The sequence below is a fragment of the Sinocyclocheilus grahami genome, unplaced genomic scaffold, assembly GCF_001515645.1.
Source record: "Sinocyclocheilus grahami isolate Dianchi unplaced genomic scaffold, SAMN03320097.WGS_v1.1 scaffold213.1, whole genome shotgun sequence".
In the NCBI taxonomy this organism is placed as follows: Eukaryota; Metazoa; Chordata; class Actinopteri; order Cypriniformes; family Cyprinidae; genus Sinocyclocheilus; species Sinocyclocheilus grahami.
In genome coordinates this window covers 385,553-409,406 of record NW_015505392.1, presented here as the reverse complement: position 1 = coordinate 409,406, position 23,854 = coordinate 385,553, and the positions used below count along the sequence as shown (strand labels likewise).

The 23,854-nt window shown below is 36.8% G+C and overlaps 1 protein-coding gene across 1 annotated transcript in view; it reads right to left on the bottom strand.

Moving 5' to 3' along the window:
• LOC107596035 (nuclear receptor coactivator 2) overlaps positions 1-23,854 on the bottom strand; it is a 105,971-nt gene that overhangs the window by 46,310 nt on the left and 35,807 nt on the right. The window contains exons 3-6 of the mRNA XM_016286634.1: positions 13,000-13,104; positions 11,469-11,641; positions 6,144-6,247; positions 1,677-1,854 (exon numbers count right to left, since the gene is read on the bottom strand). Coding sequence (XP_016142120.1) covers positions 1,677-1,854; positions 6,144-6,247; positions 11,469-11,641; positions 13,000-13,088 — 544 coding nt within the window. The 5' untranslated portion in view covers positions 13,089-13,104. The remainder of the gene's footprint in view (positions 1-1,676; positions 1,855-6,143; positions 6,248-11,468; positions 11,642-12,999; positions 13,105-23,854) is intronic.

Sequence of the window (23,854 nt, the reverse complement as noted above, 5' to 3'; positions counted from 1 at the left end):
TGTATTCAAACTTTATTTGAGCAATGATGGCGTTTTGAATGAAAGGGTATGTAAGCTATGTTTATTTTTTATTAGTTTGATTCGTTTTAGAAATAAAACTCAAAATGCTTACAATTTAGCTTGTTCTTTATGAAAAAAAATGGGGTGTAACTATCGTCTTTATTTTTTCCTCTGATAGTCAAGTCAAGATAGTTAGATAGTTCTGTCAAAAATTCGTTCATGAATCAAATATTATTTTTCGTTCTCACTCTCTGTGCTATACGTGACAGAGTATAAAAATAGTTATAGGCCTACTAAAATATGCGGACATAATTTTTATACCATATACAAATAAAAAGAAGGAAACCAATCCTGTCAGTCGGGGTTCCGTATAGCCGACAGACCCGTTATCCCGGGTTATATCGGGGTTTTACAGTTAATCCCATGTCCAGCAAATAAATACACACACGGGACAAGGCATATTAACACAAAGATGACCATTTCTTTTTTGTGTGTTAGGCCTATATGCAAGTGAAATCCCTGGAGATAGATAGACCAGTTATAAATGGCTAAAGACATAAACCATCCATTCCTATCGATCTCGCTCTCTCTCTCTCTCTCTAGCTATATTAGAATAATATAAAATCTAAGTAAACAAAATGGATCGGCAGTAATCTAATATCCCCAATTAAATGACGGATAGAATCAAAAAGACATTTAGGCTAACTCTGATAGAGTGAAGTATATCTTAATAATTAGCTATTTATAATGCAATGTCTGCATATCAGTCATGTTACATCATGTTGCTTGTTGCGTCCTGGCGATAATATATGAATTGCAGGCTATTCAAAAAATAAATAATGAAATAAAGCTTTGAAGTTGCCGTTATAGACGAAACATCGCGGATGAATTTAGACATTAAAGTTTTTACATTGTAATGTAGGTCATCGTGTAGATATGTAATGTAGGCCAAAAACCCTTGCTACATGTACTGCGTTAGACTTCACTTAGACCAAGTCGTTAGACTGAGTCGCTGTGGATAAAAGCGTCTGCAAAATGATAAAATGTAATTCTGGCTTGCTTAGTTGGGGACACTTCATTTCCAGCGTTATCGTTGACTTGATTGCAAATGATTGCAAAGATACTATTTATACTGAACTGAGCTGGATGATGACATCACTGAATTCAATGATGAACTGAAAAATGAATGTTTACTATTGTCATTTTGCATTATTGACACACTATTTTCCTAATTAATGCTGTTCAGTTGCTTTGACACAATCTGTATTGTTAAAAGCGCTATATAAATAAAGGTGACTTGACTTGACAGCTATGTGAAGTAGAACTGGATTTCACTATGAATGGGACCCATAACCAATGAGTGTGTTTTCTGGATAAATATATAATTTAAACCAATAATGACATGGTTTCTAGGCATGAGTCCTTTCTCTCTTTCACCTATTCAAGTGACCTTCCCCTCCTGAGGGAGGAGGAGATTCTGATATTCCTCTCTGTACATCCCAGTTATTAATGCTCAATCTGATTAATATGATTACAGGGTGGAAATTGTAACTGCTCTAGTGATGCTACACTTGAGTGTTGAGAAATGAGTCATTCCTGAAAAGAAGAGGTGCTAGAAGCGCAAATGAAATGAAAATAGCTAAATGGGAAGGAGACAATGAATGGAAAATTCTCACCATGTGACTTGGGCAGGAGGTTTTTGATGAATTCATTATGGTCTCCTACATGCAGGATGCTGTAAACACTGGTGTTCATCAGCTCTTCCTGATTATACCGCAGGTACTGCGTTACGTTCTCTGACACAAACACGATGTTCCCCTCCATGTTCACCACAAAGAAGAACCCATCTAAGGCCTGGAGGAGAAAAACACAGACTATTAGTACTGTGAGCACAGATGCGCAGCTAACACCAATATTATCATATGAAGAGCATAAGCAGACATAAAGCACACATCCTTGCTCCATCTAAAAGCGTAACCATTCAATAGGGAAGATGTGATAACCAGCAGAAACCAAACAAAAAGCCGTCCAGAAAAGCTAGGAGCCCTTGTAGACTCTCCAAACAACATATCAAGTGAAGTCAAGGGGATTACGGCATGCGTCTGAATTCATGGCCTTAAGATTGATTGAGTGGTTTTTGAGCAACAACAGGCTGAATGTAATGATCTTAATTCAGGTAAACCATAATGAAGTAATTAGCTGCAAGAAAACAAGAAGATCTCATCAGTTGCAGATAGGAGGTTATTTTCACAGGCTTGCTCTCAAAGCGATACTGTCAGGCAGGCAGACAGGGGAAGTGGAGCAACTGTTTTCCCTTATTTTAAATGCAGATTACAGGCTACGGCTTTATTAGAGTGCATACTTGTGTCACATCTCCTGACGGGTGCACTGAAGGTGTCTTAAATAGGGATATGTTAATATATATACACACTACTGTGCAAAAGTCTTAGGCCACTAGTATTTTCACCAACAAAAAATGGTTTTAAGTCAGTTATTTCAATCTTTTGCTGTAATGAGTCAGTAGGAAATATGTAACCCTGGACCACAAAACCAGTCTTAAGTCGCTGGGGTATATTTGTAGCAATAGCCAAAAATACATTGTATGGGTCAAAATTATCGATTTTTCTTTTATGCCAAAAATCATTAGGATATTAAGCAAAAAGTCCATGTTCCATGAAGACATTTAGTAAATTTCCTACCATAAATATATTAAAACTTTATTTTTGATTAGTAATATGCATTGCTAAGAACTTCATTTGGACAACTTTAAAGGCGATTTTCTCAGTATTTTCATTTTTTTGCACCCTCAGATTCCAGATTTTCAAATAGTTGTATCTCTGCCAAATATTGTCCTATCCTAACAAACCATACATCAATGGAAAGCTTATTTATTCACCTTTCAGGTGATGTATAGATCTCAATTTTGAAAAAAATTACACTTATGACTGGTTTTGTGGTCCAGGGTCACATATCAGTTTACATTTATAAACATTTATTTTGCTATTAATTGGAATAATGCAGTGAGATTTTTGTATGCACAAGGAGTCTGACAGCAGCCAGTGCTCCACACAGAGATCTGATCTCACCATCATCCAGTCCGTCTGGGATTACATGAAGAAACCGAAAAGAGAGAGACTAAAACCTGAAGAACTGTGGCAACGTCTCCAAAACAATTGAAGAAACCTACCTGCAAAGATACCTGAAAAACTATACGCAAGTGTACCAAGGACAAAAGCTGTTTTAAATGTAAAGGGTGACCATACCAAATGTTGATTTGATTTAGTTAATAGAATTTAATTGTTAAATAAAATCTATTTGTGACATTATTTTTGAAAGCATCCTCACTTTACAGTATTTTTACACAAGTGCCTAAAACTTTGCACAGTATTGTAGCTTTGCAGAAAGGTTTCTTGAAGCGTCTTAGAGACGTTGCCACAGATCTTCTGGATTTAGTTCGTCTCAGTTTTTTTCTGTTTCTACATGCAATCCCAGACACATGTGTTACATATTTTATTGTATTATAACCATTATTAACATATATATATATATATATATATGTATATATAGTTAATAATTTAATAATTGTTAATTGTTAATATTAGATACAGCTCAAAAGTCTGGAGTCTGTAAGATTTTTTTGTTTTTGAAAGAAGTCTCCTGTGCTCACCAAGGCTGTATTTATTTGATCAAAAACACAGCAAAAACAGTAATACAGACAAATATGACAATTTAATAAAATTTAAAATGCTTTTTATTTTAATAAGAGTTTAAAATGTAATTTATTCCTGTGATGCAAAGCTGAATTTTCAGCAGCTATTACTCCTGTCTTTAGTGTCACACGATCCTTCACAAATCATTCTAATATGCTGATTTGCTGCTCAAAAAGTAGAGTTTTTAAAAAGAAATTAATAATATTGGACACTTCCACTCAAAGTTAAATAGTGAACGTTTTGTAATTATGTAATAGATTAAAAAATAGTTACATAATACAAACAATTTATCAGTAAAATCGATATATCAATCTACCTCTAATCCTCAGTCTTCAGTTACATACATTTCTAGTTATCGGAATCTGCGGTGAAAGTGTCCATGCAATCTTTAATGTGTTCATTTTGTATGAAGATTAACTTTCTTGCCTGCTTGTGTCGGGAATAAACGAGCTCTTCTGAATCTCAGCGCTTCATAGCGTGTGACAGAAATGATATTGACGAGTCTTAATTGAAAGAACACAGCCTTAAGTCAAGCATTACCTATCAAGACGGTGTCAATTAGGCCTCTGAATGCAGTCGGGCCCCTGAGGGCCTATAGCGATCGCTATAAAAGCTGCTGTTTGCTTTAGAATGTGGAGCAGCAGCTCGGAAATCATTCTTTAATCTGCGGCGGAGCGTAATAAGCTCTAAATCTTTTTATCAGCAAAACAAACACAGCGCCTCTTCCTAACGGAGAGAATTATTTCACAAACACTCAGGCGTGAAAAAAAATAAAACACTCAAGAGAAGCTAAGAACAAACATACTCCAGAGAGCAGATAAAGCGAGGGATGGAAAAGGAGAGAGGGAGTGAGCGAAAAAAAGACAAGCCCCTGTTTGTGCACTGCTCTAGATGTGGCCATCTGGTGGGCACATTCAGCAAACATCGCAGAGTAAACACGGAGGAATGCCAAATCCACCTTTATTTAGCCAAAATTATGCAACTCTGTAAAATATGCTGATGGACGTGTATTGCAACATGAATGGAGCTGGGTGGCCCGGCCCGGCCTCACTGTCCCGCTGTGAGAGGTTGCATAACTTCCTATACAAAGGAGAGACTGGGTCCAAACTCATTGCGAGGTGCGGACACTGAAAACAGACACGCACCCGGTGGCACGGCGAGCTTGGCCACAAATCCCCACACACACACTACTCCGAAGAACACAAAGCTGCTTTAGCGGATCCTATGGCTGCTCACACTTCAGCTTCCATCGCCAAACAATGGGGTTTTTGACTGGGGCAGGGGGCCGTGCAGAACTGCGAAAGCTTTACACAAGGCCTGTCTGTGTGCACGAGTGCGTGTGCTGAGTGTGCGTGCCTGGGAGGGGCTGTTATGGGTGTCGGGTGGAAAAGGCCAGTCGGGTGAGTCCCCCTCTCTCTGGCCTTTTGTCACAAGTGGTTTTTAATTAGGTGCATTATAGCGTGCGGGTGTGAATTGTCCCTTCCTACGGCCGTTTCTAACAGATGGGAGATCAAGCGCACAAGCACGCAGGCTATATTTGGCATCCGCTTCGTGTTGATTCGGTGACGGAGGACCTCGGAGGCTATAAATACCCCAAAGAGGAGAGGGTGTGAGAGAAAGATGGAGCGGCTGGATGGGTGGATTCATTCAGTGCTGGGCGTCATGCCTGCTCGACTGACTGACGGAAGTTATTCGTTTGCACTGGAAAGAGTTGAACTGTTATTTAAAGGGATAGTTCACCCAAAAATAAATATGTATTTAAAAAAAAACCTTTCTCACCGTCAAGCATTAGCAAACACAACTGGAAAAATAATGACTGGACTGTGATGCCTTTGGCTGGAAAAACAGCAGTTATGCCCCAAAATCACGCAACTGGTTGAGCCAACACTGCATAATATGACAAGTTTGCACACAATGAATGAAAAACTTCTAGCATGGCATATCAGAGCATATCTGATGTTTGATGCAGAGTTATATAAAAATAGATTTGAATGTTTTAATGTATTTGAACTGTTTCAACATTTATTCAGTTTCAGCAGTGTTAGTGTTAACCGTTAATTAGATCTACAACTAAAAAAAATATATATATAAAACAGATCTGAGCAATAAATCAGAACAGAGCAGTAAATCTTGCAGTGAGAACATAGCCATAGAGACACATCATTATACTTGAGCATGTTTTTCATGCCAAAAATGACATGCATCTTCTCAACTGTCAGCTCATGAGCTCTATATTCAGCAACACGATGGAGGAATTTGGAGATATAAACATCAAATGGCAGCCAAATTCTTAACACAACTCTCTTTTTTATAACGGATACAAAAAGGCATTCACTATCACTCTGTGGCCCATACATGGTTCACGCTTGGCTCTTCTTCGTGCATGTTCAGTAGAGCCTGTGTAACCTAGTAAACACAGCACAACAGACCCACCTCCAGCATCATTGGTCCAAGGGCATCTTTGTCAATAACACTTTGGCCTGTTGACGACACATCAGCCTTCTGCACTTCATCCTCATTGGCTGCAGCAGCTTTTTCTGCAGAGGGAGAGAGAGACAGACAAAGACAGAGAAGAAATGAGATACGAGTCCATTACAGAACATCAACACCACTGTCAAGAATAATTTTGCTTTTTTTATGTTAAAACCAAAGAGTAAATAAGCTGTACATCATTTTTTTGTCATGTGATCCTATATTGGGAAAGGGGCGATCATATATAGCTGTTTGTGATTAAGATGCACGAGAGATTTTTTTAAATTTTTTTAATGCTAAAAAGCATTTTGCATGTTAAAATAAATTTTCCACTTCGCAGGAAAAATTACATTTTGTGTCAAAACAACTCTAAAATATTATTCATGTTGGTGAATTGCCAGTGTATAAAATCAAGTAAATTATTTGGCTAAAGATTTGCCATGAATTATTAAATGAAAATTTTTTCCCAAAATGACTCAACCCATAATGTTGAGTTTTATGCAGGAAACACTGTTACATAAGTCTCAGAATACACTGGGAAGCGCAAAAGCAAGAAAATGGGGGGAAATCTTCCCAGAATGTCTTTAAACCCATTTCCTGCTGGTTTTTGGACATCTTTACAAATATGTGAATGATGTGCAGTAAAATTACTCTTTGGAATTCAACAGTACATTATCAAAGGTTTTTTCCCTCTCATTTATGTTCATATTTTTATTTGAAATACATTGCACATACATTGCTCAAATTGCTTCTCCAATGATTCAACTAACCCCTTGCTCACCGTTTTTTGAAAGGTCATATTTCTTTTGCCTTTAGTTATAGACACTTTCTTCTCATTTGAGTTGATAGCAAACATCCTGGAATATAATTAGGCACATTAATTTTACCTCATTCTCCTTTCTCCTTGAATAAAGGACAAGTTAAGCAAAAATTGGCACTGCTTACCCGCTCTCCCCTTCTAAGTGAATACGGTTAATTTGGTCAGAAACTCAGTTCTCGGTTGGAAACATCAACATTTCCATAAAAGAACCTAAAACCCAACATTAGATCCTGCAGAGTTTAAGTGTTTAATTTTCAAATTACATTAAAGACACTTCATGTGGTCCTGCTAGTTTGAGCATATTAGCATTTCTTGAAAGGGCAGTTCTCTCCCTCTCTGCTCACTAAAGCGTTTAATTTCATACTGCACTCACGCACCTTTTTAAACCCCTTTCTCACTCTTTCATACTGCCAAGCACTTGTTGAGACATGTTGTTATGGCATACATCCGGACCTTAGCAACGCGTGAGACAGAAGCTGTCAGGCTAAATGGGTGCATGTGAAGCCGCACATAACAGCCATGCAGCCAACAGCCCGGACATGAATGGAACGGTCAACACACACATGCGCTCACACACCGACGCCAAACAAACCATTATATAAAGAATGGAGAACATCACTGTCTCCAACAAAGTGACATGATTTGTAAACAACATCGCCTGCAAAGCAAAAGCACTCATAATGGAGCTAAATCTAGAAGGAAAACTGGTCTCTGAAAAATCTCTGAAAGAACACGTTCACAAATAATAATAATAATAATAATAATAATAATAATAATAATAATTTATGCAATATTATTATTTTACTATTTTTAGGGTAAAATATTTTTTGCAATGTTTTAATTACTAAATTATGCTAAAAATGAAAGTAAACTGTTTTCATGACAAGCACAAATTATTTTTGTATTGTTATTGTAAAAAAATAACATTTGTTTCATTGTTATTTTAATTATTAAATCAAGTCACTACATAAAGAAAAAATCTTAAATATTGTAATTATTATATTAATTTGCTCTTTTTGGGGTGATGATTGACCCAGAGATGAAAATAATGTGGGGAAAGTGGCTAAACTCTAAATTACACTATTTATGAAGGATGTGAGATGTAATAAAGCATTTTCTGAAGTGTGTGCCTTAGATAAAAACATTACTGGTGTGCTTTTTGAGACAAAACAAAGGCACTGATATAAACAGCTCAGACTTACATTTTAGTCTAGGACTAGGCTTAAGCCTTGTCTGTGAAACAAAATATGACAAAAACCACAAATCAATGAAACTTCAACCAAAATGAAGCTGAAATAAGTGAATATAAAAATAAAAGCAAATTCAAAACAATGTATTAGCATATAAACAATACTAAAATAACACTAACAATTTCTGCCATTAGTAACATCCTTAATCCCACAATTCCCTAGACCAAACTAACTTCCTGTCTGTTCCCAACCATTAAAGAGAGTAGTCGGGATTGCAGTGGGCTCGCAGAGGACACGATAGAGAGGCAAACTGTGCTGGCATGATGGGTAGCCATATGGCAAAGAGAGAGGGCCATCCATCAGCCTCCCCCTCAGACCGTTCTGGGATGCTCCAAACGCTGCTCTTCTCGTATATGTGCGTGTGTGTGTGTGTGTGGGTCTGGGAGACATACGCATGCGTACACTCCTGATGATGAGTGGATGTGAGCGTGTTTTGTGTCAGCAGGTCTTTGCGGTGCCCAGCAGGGAATGGTAAACCAGCACAGCTGCACCAGTGGTCCGGTGATAACTCATTCCCTCTCTCATTTCAAACTCGGCTCTAAAACGGTTTCCTTTCCATCAGCCAATCCCCATCAAACAGAAAGAAAAGGCTGTGTTATCTCCAGAAAGGATGTGAATCAGGCCATATCATTTACTTCAACAGCAAATGGAGTTTCTTGAAGCCTTTAGGATCTGCCCTATCAGTCACAATTCAAAACCCCGCCCATGACTCTGCTCTCAACCAATCAGTGCACAGCCTGATCATAGATACTAGGTCATGACTCTCCACGGGAGAATTCCATATCTCGTCATCTACTGGGTGTTGTTCAGTCTCTAAATTTATAAGCGCTGACTCACTAATGAATAAATTAAACATGTAATTAAACATAATCCAGTTTTCAAACTCCAGTTTGGGGTTTAAATGTGTAGCAGATGAACTACAGACTAAAAACACCCTTTACAGATAAATGTCCAACATATTGTGTTTTCTATGCAAAGAGTAAGGAAACTGCTCACTGCTGCAATTTATTAGTCATGCTTGCTAGCATAGCTAGCATAATAGCATCACTATTATTATTGCTCATACTTATATTGCACCATTTGTACTGTGAATTATACCTCAAATCACAATTTACTGAGGAAAGGTGCGCTAATATTTTGCTAGGCAATTGGATTTTCGATATTCACCTGATGGATAATATAATATTCTCACACTGAAGGAAGGATCCGAGTCATATCTATGGAAAGGAATCTAGAGATTTGGAGGTGGACTCTTAGGAATCTGAGCAACCACCCACAGCACCCTAGCAACCGCGTAGTAATGCGGTTACTCATAGCACTTTAGCAACACCCTGGCAATAATCACTACACTTTTTCAAAATGTAAACACTGTTTTAAAGAATTATTTTTTTTTGTGGAACCCAAAGGAGATTTTAGGTAGACTGACAGTTTAGTTGACCATTTACTTTCACTGTGTGGAAAAAATTTGCTGTTGTTCAGCGAATTTTCGCAATCGGAATCCTGTCATTTCAGTAGGAATCCACATAATCTGGAAATTTGCATGAGCGTGACAATTTTTCCCCACAGAGATTTAACATGGATTCAAGTTGGTCTCTACACTACCGACAACGGGCAATTTTTGCCTGCGAGATTTCACAAAATTCCAATAACGTGAGCACATTTTGAGGATGTCAATTCCTAATATTTTACCTAACATCTCAATTTGTGTAAGAAAAAGTCACACAGGTTTGGAGTTAGGAAAATGAAGGTAACATTTTTTGGTGAACTATCCCTTTAAATGCTAGCATTCATCATCAGTTTAACAAGCAGTAAACAATAATGACTTAAATTACACATAAGGGAATATTTTTCCCAGCACACACTAAAATCCCTAAACTACCTCAATGACAGTGACTTTTTAAATGTTTCATATTTAACAAAAAACATTTGGTGAGGAACAGAACTGTGAGCCTTTAAAACGATTTTTAGCAGAAAGCAGCTTCTGCTTTAAAGGGCTTCCTGTGAGTGACCAATAATGTTGTGCTTCCTTTACAAGGAAAGCTGACTGCTGCGCTCTATACTTGAGGCCTTGTTTACAGGCAAAACAGGCCCATTTGTGTCTTTGGAGGTAGTTTGAGACTGTACAAGCACAGTTAGAGCAGTGTGTGAAGCTGTGGCCGTGTGGCATCGAGCGTAGCGGAGGGGAGGTGAAGGAGGGGTAAGGGACGACGCAGCAGATGGCGACCATCGCTCCGTTAGCTTTGCATCACATTGCTCAGGATTACATAACCCAGAGCTCAGTACATCACAAATAATCTCCATCACAGCCCAGTCTGAATCAATGCAGACACACACACGTCAAAACAGCACCAAGTCTCAACGGTTGAAAACAACACAGATGTTAATTTGAGCAGAAAAACACTGCAGGAGTAAGCCAATCTTATGATTCATTTAAATCTGTATCAGTCTATATTAATGATTGTGCCATAATGAAAATTTCCAAGAAGTTTATTCAAGAAATTTCTCATCGCAGGAAGAGCAAGGATGAGATATATGATATCCATCAATAGGGGAGGGACTCTGAGGTTCAGTTAAGCTTCTTCTCAGAAGTTACGATAAAATTGATCCCCATAACTTTTCAAGTAACTAAAATCATAACATTTTAACAAGCACTGCACCTGGATCCAAAACCTGCGCGTAATAATTTTGGCAACAAAGACACACAAATTAATTCTGAATCAAACATCCCTGATAACTCGAGACAACTTTAAAATAAAACACATATGTAGAAAAGTAATGAAGTAATGAAGCTGTGACTTCTAATTAAATCTTGAGTTTGGTTTCTGTATTTTTTCTTAATGCAGTGAGAAATGAAAGCCACATAGCACGTGTTTCACATCAGTGCATGTTTGCAGTTAGCATGATGTTAATCCACGTAGGCTCCTGCTTAAAGCCAATCTGGAATCGATGGCTGATTTGACAAAGTTCTTTCTCAGGATCTCTAGACAGGCCATATATTTTGCTAAACAACCTGAAAAAGCCTACATGTGTCTTGTGTTAGCTACTAATAATTTCTAGTCTGACTATGCAAATGCTCAGTGAATGTAACACTATGTGCAGGTTGTTTTCAAGCCTGAGAGTTAATACGTAGGGAGCTTTTTTTGTATTTTAATTGAAGATTTATAGGTAAGACAGGTAATAATGTAAGTTCAAAGAAGAATTCATTGGTTTTCTTACCTTGCTCTTTAATTTGACGAATCTGTTTGACGGTCTCCTTTAGGATTGCACATTTGTCAGGCTTGACATTGAAGTTGTCGATATCATTGAAGTTTGCGAAAATCAGCTCTGCGAGCTCTTCTATGTATTTATTTTCATGTTCCCGGTTACGTTTCTCAGTGCTTCGTTTGGGACTGTGAAGAGAAACAAAAAATGATTAAGACTAAAACGCAAGAATAAAACTTGTCAGTCAGACCCAGTACATGCTTTATGTGTACTGCTTAAGTGAAAAATATCATGGCCTCCTCAGTTTGTTAGTTTCAGCTTGTACTTATCTATTATTTTGGCAAAGATGCAGAGAAAAAGAAAAAATTTAATAAGCATATTTTTCTTTTAGGATATACCATCGCAACATTAGCATTTTTGTAACAAATTTGCAACTAACAATAACTGAGAAAACAACTTCATTGAAGTTGTCGATATCATTGAAGTTTGCGAAAATCAGCTCTGCGAGCTCTTCTATGTATTTATTTTCATGTTCCCGGTTACGTTTCTCAGTGCTTCGTTTGGGACTGTGAAGAGAAACAAAAAATGATTAAGACTAAAACGCAAGAATAAAACTTGTCAGTCAGACCCAGTACATGCTTTATGTGTACTGCTTAAGTGAAAAATATCATGGCCTCCTCAGTTTGTTAGTTTCAGCTTGTACTTATCTATTATTTTGGCAAAGATGCAGAGAAAAAGAAAAAAATTAATAAGCATATTTTTCTTTTAGGATATACCATCGCAACATTTTTGTAACAAATTTGCAACTTTAACAATAACTGAGAAAACGAGTTTTTTTTTTTTTTTTACTTTTCTGCAAAAAAACTGTTACAGACATTTCGTTTCATTATTTGTTGAAAATTCAGGAGGGCTGCGCATTCTTTTATTCAGTCTATGATATTTTTAAATGTTGTACACATGCTTATGGGTGTCTTTGGACGATAAATTGCATTTAAGATGCCGTTTCAAGTTTGTCTATGTTAACAGTTTTCACACAACCCAATGACTAGTCAATTCTGATGATATGCAATTTTGCATATTCCTGAAACATGATGCTTTATGACATTAGGATCAAACAAATACCTAAAAAAATCTAAACAATCCTCAACAGCAAAAGCAATACACAGAAATAGACAAAACTTCCCAGAGCTTCTTCTGTGCAGCCCTAAACAGGCTGTATTTTCAATTTGCTGCTCTGCATCTTCAGCAGTTTGCACAGAAAATTTTGTCAATAAACAAGGCATGCATAGGCATGCTCCTTCCTATGAATGAATTATACAGACTGATGTTTCCTGACTCAGTGGAAAAGGGTTTTATATAGAAACATGTATTATCTAGGCTGAGCTCCACTGGTGGGAGGCCTGCTCAAGATTATTGCAGTTCAGCGGTTAATAGCGTAGACACTGAGAAATTCACTCTGCTATACATACAAACCGCAGTTTCAGAGTTCACCGTAACCTGCTGTTCATTTGTCTACTGGTTTGCGTGCCGTGTCTAGGTGAAGTACCTTGGACCCAGGAGGTCTGAAGGGCATTCCTTGCGCTTTTGAGCCTCTGACCTGGCAGGGTCCGACGAGTTTTCCCCGACAGCACTCATCCTCAATGCATATCACCTATTGGGGACAATGTTAACATAAGAGATTCAGAAAATGCTCAAAAGACACTTCATCTGTAGGCAGGCTTGACAAACGAACACACTTATATTTATATTTAGGCTTCATTGCAGCATTTAAAGAGGTGGACCAATAAAAAAAAAAATGTCTAAACAGGTTAAACAACAACACACTGTGCCAACTATTTCTAATGCGTTTCGAGAAAGCCAGTAGATTTAGGTCTGCTTAACAGTTCAAACACATGCAGTTAAACATCATAATGTCAAAAATTTGAGCACCTGGTGATTTGCAAACAAGCCAAACAGCTCTTCTGAGAGAGATTCATGTGGAATCTATCAGTCATCTATCAGGTGCTTGTGGTTGAAATGACTCTAAAAGGGATTTCTAAGGATTTTGGGGAATTTTTTATTTTTTTTTTAATTTGGGTTTGGCTGCGTGTGCCTGAAAACATCTTGGCAGCTTGCATTTCAAAAATCTCTAAAATAAATTCTTATCAATTAATACGGTCTTAAACGGCTCTTTACAAGGACTGAAAAATTTCATTACTAATTAGAGATAATTAAAAGCGAGAAGGCTTAGGAGTTGTGGTCAGAGGTCATATACTGAAGATGTGGGTTGATGCTGGAAGGCGTAAGGAGGTCTGTGAAAATGAAAATGAGAGAAAATGGAACGAAAAAGGGATTCAATTATATTGTGCGACAATGGGTGTCCCCTGAGAGCGAGCGAGAGAAAAGAGAGGTTAGAGCGATGAAAGGAAAGTGGAAGTAACACAAAAGTAAGAGAGATTGAGATTGGTGAGAAATAAAGAGAGAGTAAGGGGTCAGCGAGTGAGAGAACACAATGTGCCGTATACTGTACATCACAAAAAGACTGTTGAGCATGCAAATTTTCATTTAACAAGCCCCAACAAATACAGACACAAGCGGAGCCATTTATCTTTCCAACACGTACTACAATATGTAGTTTCACTTTCTATTCACTTTTGTGTGCCTTATAGAACCACCCTTGACATGAAAATTGGGAATTCTCTTGAGAGAGAGAAAACGAGTACATTTCCATCATCTAGTACTGTTGTTTTTTTGTTGTTTTTTTTTAGGTGGAAATTGCAAAACCCTTTTTTTCCCCAGGAGTCTGTCACGAATAAAAATATAAAAACAACAGCATTTATGTGAAATAGAAATCATTTATAGCATTACTAATGTCTTTGCTGTTAATTTTGATGATTTTAATGGATTCTTACTGAATAAAACTATTAATTTCTTACAAAATGAATATAATATACTATAATATTACAAGTTAGTCTAAATGTATGTATACAAAAAAAAAGTCGACCAAGCCTTTAGTCGAGTATTAGGGGGGAAGCTCTAGTATCATCAAACAAACGATCTGAAAGTAATAGTATTTATAAATCTAAATATCTGGACAACAGAGTTTTGCAGTGTGAAATGTGCTTTGACTGGAAACGACATCAGCGATGACCTATAGCCAATGAGAGAGCAAGATACAGGGCAAAGGAAATTTCAGAGGAACAGCGATCTGATGAAAATCATGTAGTGTATACCCAGCATTAGCCAATGCTAAAATAGAAAACTATATAGAGTATCAATGCACCAAGTATCATGGTATGGATAATCATACAATTTCGCTGGTATTGGCATAAAATATGCAGAAATGCATTTCCTACACTCTCAAACCATAGGAAACACTCAAGCGTCCAGCTGTCAGGTGCACAGTTTTTCTTCATACCAAGACAACAGAGCCACTTCAACCTCTACAGCCTTACTATATATAACTAGTTCTCTGTCATGTGACACATAACTCAATCAATTGTTAATAGCAGCTTCTCAGAGGCAGCAGGGGACTTTCACGCAGTAAGGGAGGTGTTTCGGACTGAAACCACGGACAATCACCATAATGAGAGGCGTCGAACATTAGACATGGTAGCTAGTGATTATAGAGGTGGCTTTGAAATGCCATCAGCTTTTCCTGCTAACTGACACAATCCGATTGGCTGGAGAGGATTTAACACAGATGGAGGGGACCAAAGTGCAAAAGATTAAGAATACCAAATATCTGATACAATAGAGGCAGCGCCAAGCAGCTTTGTGATAGATGTACGAAATCAAAGTTTGCAAGTATGGTGGTAAAACAAATTCTTTAATTAGCGGTTCTCAACCAGTTTTGAAACTAGTCTGCACTACCAGTATTACAGAGCACTGATTCAATTAAAAGACATGACGACACAGCAATACTGACAAGAAATAAAAATAAATAAATAAATAAAACTAAACTAAAATTAAGATTGACAATAAAATGAAATTAAACCAAAACAAAACAAAAACCAAAAAGTAAACAGAATAAAATAACACAAACAAAACAAAATTAAACTAACAAAAACAAATTAAAACAAACACACTAAACCCAAAACAAAACAAAAAAGTGGCAACACTAGATTGAACTTACAGCCTTTAACTTCAACAACAAAACAACTGTCAAAAAACTAAACTGCAATAAAAATAAATAATATAAGACTAAACAATAAACAAAAACTAAAAGAAACAAAAATAAAATCAAACAAAATTAAATGAAATAAAAAATAATCTAAAACAATTTAAAATGGAACATAAGCAAACTACAAATAAATAAATAAAACAAAAACAAAAGTGACAACACTAGACTGGACTTGCGACCTTTGATGTCAACAACAAAATATTTTATAGTATTTTATCTCTTATATGTTTACATCTAAATTGATTTAGCAGTCCTGATTGTACAAAGTTACATGGTTAGTTGCATTTGTCCTGTTGTTTGGGATCAGAACTGACCAGCAAGCCATTTCTGGGCAGTGAACCACTAGTTGAGAACCACCATCATAAATCACACTCAGAAACACCTTTTAATACAGTGCCGATAACGATCGCTCTCGGATCTTTGCAGATACTCTAATATGTTTCTATTATCAGGAATTGCTACACTAGTGTTCAACTGCTATATCTGAATGGAGTTTTTACAGAGATGCCAAATGCCGTCAGGCTAGGAGGACACCGTAATGAAACCACAGGCTCGAAGTGACTGATAAGATCTCTACTGAGTGGGCATGCTTGAAAAGGAAAGAGACACTTTCTTCCTTTTCTTTTCCTCCCTCAAGTTAGAAGCAATTACGTTTCCTTAATGGGTTGTTGATGAAATTCTCTTCGATAATGTAAGTGAAAATAATGTAAAACAGAGTTAATGTATGGTACTCTGTACACTGGTGCCAGTGTACAGAGTTTTGACAGGTTTACAGTTAGCAGATGTCCCGCAAGCTGCGTGCATCACCCACATACGCTCAAGAATGAGTCAGAGATGTTCATGTCCCCTAAGGCAGGGGGAGACAGTCAGAGGTGTCTGATATCCAGATACCCCCACACAGAACTCCATGATGACTAGTGGTATGGTGACCGGCTTGTGTTAAAACTCCCGGTGAGAGACATGTGTCTAATAAACCTCACTGCTTTAAATATATGCATGCACAGAAATACGTGGAATCTGCTGAGAAATCTAGCACTAGTATTACACATAATAATACATAATAAAAATCATGGGTCTCCTGATATTATAATTCTGACCATCATTGATAAGACAATACATTTTTTCATGTTATGACTGATAATTGATAAAAGGCAGATTCAAATTGTATACTATTTGCCATAAATTAAAAATAAAATCATTTTAAATTATATAAGCGAATTGAGAGACAATTTATTAAACACAACATTTTAATACACAGCATGGAAAATAAATATTCATTTTGAGATTTATTATATTATTAGTGTTTTCAAGATTAAGTGAGAATAATCTAATGTAAAAATGGAGGAAATTAACATTAAAAATAAATATATAAATAAATGTCCAATATCAACTGATGCAAAAAAAACAAACAATTACATGTAATATCAATCTGCCAAACAGCCATCTATCTTTCAGTTAGTTGCCAAGGCAATATTTTAAATGTTTGTTTATGCTACTACGAGCTACGTTAAACAAAGTTATTCATCTAATATATATTTTATTTCAGTTGTTATTTTTAACTAAATCTAAAACTAAAACAACACTTAGATCAATATATTGTGCAACCCTAAAATAAAATTAAAGGTTAAAGGTCAAGCAAAGTTCTTGCGCTGCTTTTGAAGTTATGAAGTAAACCGGATTGATACTAGTTAGTAATAAGCTTCTAAAATGAGCACATCGCTTTCCTATGTAATCTTAAATAGTGAAAATATAAGTATTCTGTCTAGCTAACTCCTCAACCACTAATGCTACATACTACATACACTGTAGAAGCAGCAAAGAGTAATCAATCAACGGTCCAATCAAAAACGCATCTGTTACTGTTCAAACATGGGTCAAATCATAAAACTTGGCTTGTTTAATATTAATGAATGACTCATAAAGGCGGGCCACAATCAGCTACTTTAACCTAGTTAAGTTTTGCTAATTAGAGCCACACAAACAGTTCAACATGAATGTAGCATGACCAGCTTCTGGAAGCCCCTGCGCTTTAAGCAGGTCACAGCTGGTGCAGTGAACAGGGCATAGCCCACAACAGGGCCGGGGAGGCACTGATATGGATCATTAATTATTTACAGCAGTAGGGAAGGAGAGGGCCAGTCAGCCAGGCAGACTCTGAACAGCCTGCTGCTGTTCCATGCTCAACATGAGCCGTGTCAGACCTCCACTAATCAACAGCACTGCGGAGGCAGTGAGAGATAATGAGGAACACTGACACATTTCTCAATCATTCACTCCCATTAGCAGCTATAGAGTATGTTAAAGATGCAGATGATAAGTGTTAGTGGATGACCAATCAGAGGCATTTACTGGTGGGCGGAACTGTGGGGCGGTTCTAAACTCATGCCCCGCCCCCACCCCATCTCCATGCTATGTAATAGACCTTAGTAGAGTAGATGGCCTAGTTAATTTGATGTGAACGGAAATTAGGCTATCAATTATCCAGCCAATTAAACATTAAAAATACATCTTTCTGTTCACTGGAAATTTGTGGGAAGACATTTTTTAGTGGTTTCTCAGCTGAACGATTGACAACAAGGTGCATCACTGATATATAAGAATGTCCAGGATAAACAAAAAGAGTTAAATCTACTTTGAAACACATGTGCCAAATTCTTAGAAATGTGCTCTTTGGATTCATGTTGATTTAAAAAAAAAAAAGAAAAAAAAAAAGTGGTGTAAAGATAAAAATATCATATTATATTTTCCTGGAATTCATTATTTTTTTAAAAAGTTTTAAAATATATCAATATCAAAATAGTTCAAGAAGTATTTGCAAATATGATACATTAATTAAAGGAACACTCCACTATTTTTGAAAATAGGCTCATTTTCCAACTCCCCTAGAGTTAAACAGTTGAGTTTTACCGTTTTCGAATCCATTCAGCCGATCTCCGGGTCTGGCGGTAGCACTTTTAGCTTAGCTTAGCATAGATCACTGAATCTGATTAGATCGTTAGCATCTCGCTCAAAAATGACCAAAGAGTTTCTATATTTTTCCTATTTAAAACTTGACTCTTCTGTAGTTACATCGTGTACTATGCTCTCATTCCGGCATAATAATCAAGAGACTTTGCTGCCGTACCATGGGTGCAGCAGACGCAATGATATTACGCAGCGCCTGAAAATAGGCTAACTTCCATCGACATAACCAACGTGACCACCTGCTTGCACAGGGAGCATGCTGGGGACTATTTTCAGACACTATATTTAGATTAATATCATTGCGCCTGCTGCACCCATGGTACGGCAGCAAAGTTCCTTGATTATTACGCTGGAATGAGAGCATAGGTCCTAGCCAAAATATGAAAAAATATAGAAACTCTTTGGTCATTTTTGAGCGAGATGCTAACAGTCTAATCAGATTCAATGATCTATGCTAAGCTACAGCTAAAAGTGCTACCGCCAGACCCGGAGATTGGCTGAATGGTTTTGAAAATGTAAAACTCAACTGTTTAACTCTAGAGGGAGTTGGAAATGCGGTTTAGAACTCTCTTGTTGGCTTGGTTTGGATAATTTTGTATAGATAAGCCAAATCTTGTCCTTAGAGTAGACATTTAGAGTAGATGGTTTGGGGATAGTTCATCCAAACATGAAAATTTACTCCCACTCATGTTCAAATTCCATGTGAATAAAATATGGTAAATGCAACAGTACTTGCTTGAAACACAAGAACAAACCTCATCGGTTGTCGTGCGTCAATCAAGCACGTTTGAGCTTTTGTTTACTGTAATTTATGTGCACTGTGTATGTCCACTGATCAATGTTTTTGTCAATGAAGCCTAGATTAAATCTGATCTGTTCATCATTTGTCTCTTGAAAAGACTTGGATTAAAGCACTTTATTCATATGGATTTATTTTGCTTTACCATAGTTTGACTACCCAAAAATGCTATATATATATATATATATATATATATATATATATAGCATTTTTGGGTAGTCAAACTATGGTAAAGCAAAATAAATCCATATGAATAAAGTGCTTTAATCCAAGTCTTTTCAAGAGACAAATGATGAACAGATCAGATTTAATCTAGGCTTCATTGACAAAAACATTGATCAGTGGACATACACAGTGCACATAAATTACAGTAAACAAAAGCTCAAACGTGCTTGATTGACGCACGACAACCGATGAGGTTTGTTCTTGTGTTTCAAGCAAGTACTGTTGCATTTACCATATTTTATTCACATGGAATTTGAACATGAGTGGGAGTAAATTTTCATGTTTGGATGAACTATCCCCAAACCATCTACTCTAAATGTCTACTCTAAGGACAAGATTTGGCTTATCTATACAAAATTATCCAAACCAAGCCAACAAGAGAGTTCTAAACCGCATTATTTTCTATGCATTGTCTAATCTTGACAGATTGGAAGTATTTTATTGAAAATATAACATCCAGTACAGCATCTCAATTGTGCTCCGACTCCTCTTTTTCAAGTACTACATTCTCTTGAGGAAAGACAGAGACCTCCATCTATTTACCCCGTCTACCGTTTCTTGCCATAAACAGATGTGCCAGCCTGCTACACTCAACAAAGGAGGAGGAAAAGAGAATGAGGCAGTGCAGGGAACTTCCACTCTCCAGCATCCAGAGCGCTGACAGCCTCCTGTTCTCTCCTCCAGTGATATCATTTAAAGTCTGCAGGGATGACTCCCTACTGGAAAGCTTTGCTGCCATCAACACAACTGAGAAGAGACTCTCTATCTGGGACAATTGGAGGGTTATAGGGAGTTGTGTTTGTTTATGATTCAACAGAACTAAAAATACCATGTTTGATCACCGACACCAACTGAACATCTGAAGACTTGTGTTCGGTAGGGTTTGCTCATCCAAACAGAAAAGAATCGCAGTCGATCTCTTCAGTCCCTGAAGGCAACAACAACGGGGATAAAAGTTAAACTGCAGCACCAGCATGTGTTGTCTTTCCGGTTCTGACAACCAGCTTCTCAACCTGGCTTCTAAACTACCGTGACTTTATCAAAAGTGCTGTGTGGTTCAGCTAGCTTCACCAGCAAAATTTTCAATGGCTACGCTAGGTTATCAGTTAGACTAGCACCAAAACAGCACTAACCTGCATTAACTAGCTGTTTTTTTTGGTTGTCACTTTATGGTTAAAAAAATGTTTTATGGTTAACCATAAAATATTATATATATATATATATATATATATTTAATGTATTTCATGTTAGTTTCTCAACTAACTTCTGAAGGTATTTCCATTTACATTCATGCATTTGGCAGACACTTTTATCCGAAGAAACATACTCTGTGCTGAAGGCATACATTTTTATCAGTTCATGCATGTTAATTGCAATGGGAACCGAACCCATGATCTTGCCGTTGCGAAAAATAATTTCAATACTCTTTATAATTTTTATACTTTGTGGAAAAAAAAGGTTACAAATAGTTGCTATATACAGTTTTTAAAAACATATGTTCTCATGTTTATTTTTTTGTAATATGTGAGAGGTATTAATATTAAAAGTTTACTCTTTAAAAAAAACTATTCTTTCATAGTGAATTGCATTAAATCCAGTTAAGGGTCACCATAAAAACAAACGTGCCCAGAATTTGAACGTCATAAAATTTGAAAGACAACATTTTAAAGTTGAAACTCACTTTACTAATAAACCAAATTTCATTTAACACTGAAGATGATCACATTTTTAAAAATATTTTTAAAGGAAAGGTGACACGTTTTATGCTTTGAAAAGTAGCTTAAGGTAAATACATCCAAATTTGACTTCTGCTAAGCAGTAGAAAAACTGTTTTAAGTTTATTTCACACAATTTATGATATATATATATATATATATATATATATTACACATTCATAATGCTAAACAGCTTAAACCATTGACAGACATTTTGAGTTTAAACCTGGGTATTATGCCAACAATGCTAACAGTCTGTCAAAGCTGTGCTGAAACAATGTCTATAGCTGTAATACAACATAATATAAATATATATATAAAACTTTAGATGAACACAGCACAGCCTAAAAATGATTGGCTATATTGACAAAGAAAAGAAAAAAAGACCTTAAAACTGGGTCATGGCAATTCACTGTATGTGACGCACGAAATAGGCATGCTGGACAACAGGTGTGATGGCAAACAATGCTAATATTATTTTGCACTTACTAAAAAGGAGTTCACAACCAGGCTAATTATCCTGCAGCCTAATTTGTTCCTGCAGACGCACACCCAAAAACTGACACTTATCCCTCATGATCTTGTGTAAGTACAGGCATTCCTTGTTGGTGTAAACTTATCATTAGATGCACTGACATAACTACATCACAAGCCTCACAAAACATGACATGCCAAAACCTCCTAGTTACATATTTAATGGCTACTTGTTGGAGCCCGGAGTTCATGAGATCATCCAGTCATGCCTGGCTGGACCTGGTGTAGTCTTGTTGAAAATCAAATGATGGGACAATAATGGAAGCAAATGGTCAACATGGATTTATTCATAGAGCCTGAACTGTCCCAACAAAAAAATGCCCCAACATCAAATGCAGGGCTCTACAGTGTTAGCAGCTCTGAAATGTTTAATTGTAGTCTGAATCCCCACGATGTGAGAAGAATATAGGCAGCAGAAGCGGATGAATATGACTAAAGATTCATCAATGTTCTGTGTTTCTTTATTAGACAGTACATCAATAGTGGGGACAAACTGTTGGCAGAGGCTACGACAGCAGCAATTTTCCAAATAGTTTGCAAGGGGATTGGATCACATTAACCTGGACATTCTGTGGCTCCGCCAGGGCAACGATGAGTGTATATGGGTACACCTATACATATATTCTTGTATGTATCTTTGGGAAGTGGAGTAAACGTTTGGATTTACATCTCCACTAACCTAAGCAGAACTGCCTTTTACAAGCTAGGAAATATGTATAGACACCCACACATGTAATGACTCAAAAAAATCAGTTGACTTTGCCCCACTGATGAAGTTGTCAGAGAGCCCTTGGTGTGCAGTACACATCCGCTGATGGGTTGGATATCAGTGGAAGAGACAGTGCCTGCCTGACAGGAGACTGACAGTCTGGGTTCTTCAAAATGTGGAGACAACAATGCTGGAATTGAAAGGAAGACCCAAAAATCTCCAGACTTTACGGTTTTAGTACAGCGCTCCACAGATCATTAGTATGAATTGTTTGTGTTCAGATCTCAAGCTGTGATTCTCCAGCATATGTTTGAATTGAACTAAAGCTCTGAATTCAAAGAGACAAGCTTGAGATTTGATGGGGCAATGACAAAGAAGAGTGTCCAAGACAAGGGAAAGCAACAATCCTTTAAAAACATGTGCCAAGTACTTGTAAATGTAATGTTTGTATTCATGTTAATTTTGAGAAACAATTTCTCAACAAAAATTTAAATGCAAAGACTGAAAATGTTTTATGTGGTATAATCAAGTTAAAACCAATAACATATTTCCTTGCAGCTTGAATACATGCAAGTGCATTACACTTTAAAAAAAAGTTTTTAAATATATTTGTCAAAATAAAATTTATTTTTTAAATGTCATGAACTATTATTTTATAAATATCACTAAATTTTTGTGAGTTGCACCACATGGCATATCACAACCTAATTGCCATAATAGGATCCTTGTTATAAAAGGATCCAATTACGTGTCTTTTATTTGACAAAGTTTTTCAAATATCTAATGTTTCAATATATATATATAAACATAAAAAATATATTACAAATATAAAATTTATAAAAATGAAAATAAATATTAAAGGGGTGTTATGATGCGATTTCAATTTTTCCTTTCTCTTTGGAGTGTTACAAGCTCTTGGTGCATAAAGAAGATCTTTAAAGTTGCAAAGACTAAAGTCTCAAATCCAAAGAGATATTCTTTATAAAAGTTAAGAGTCAACCACGCCTACCTAAAACGGCTCGTTCTAACACGCCCCCACATGTCTACGTCACGATGTGGGAAGATTTGCATAACGCCGCCCAAATGTTCACGCAAAGAAAGAAGGCGTATCTTTTATTCTCGCAGCAGTATTGTTGTTGCTGCCGCCGCCATGTCGTGAAGGCGTTGTGTGCTTTGTTGTGAAAGCGAAACTACTTTGTTTGGCCTTCCAAAAGAGGACGATATCCGCTTCGTCATGCCTGGAGCTGATCCGTGCTGGTCGCTGAGGACTTCGCGCTGTTTCGCGCTGTCGAT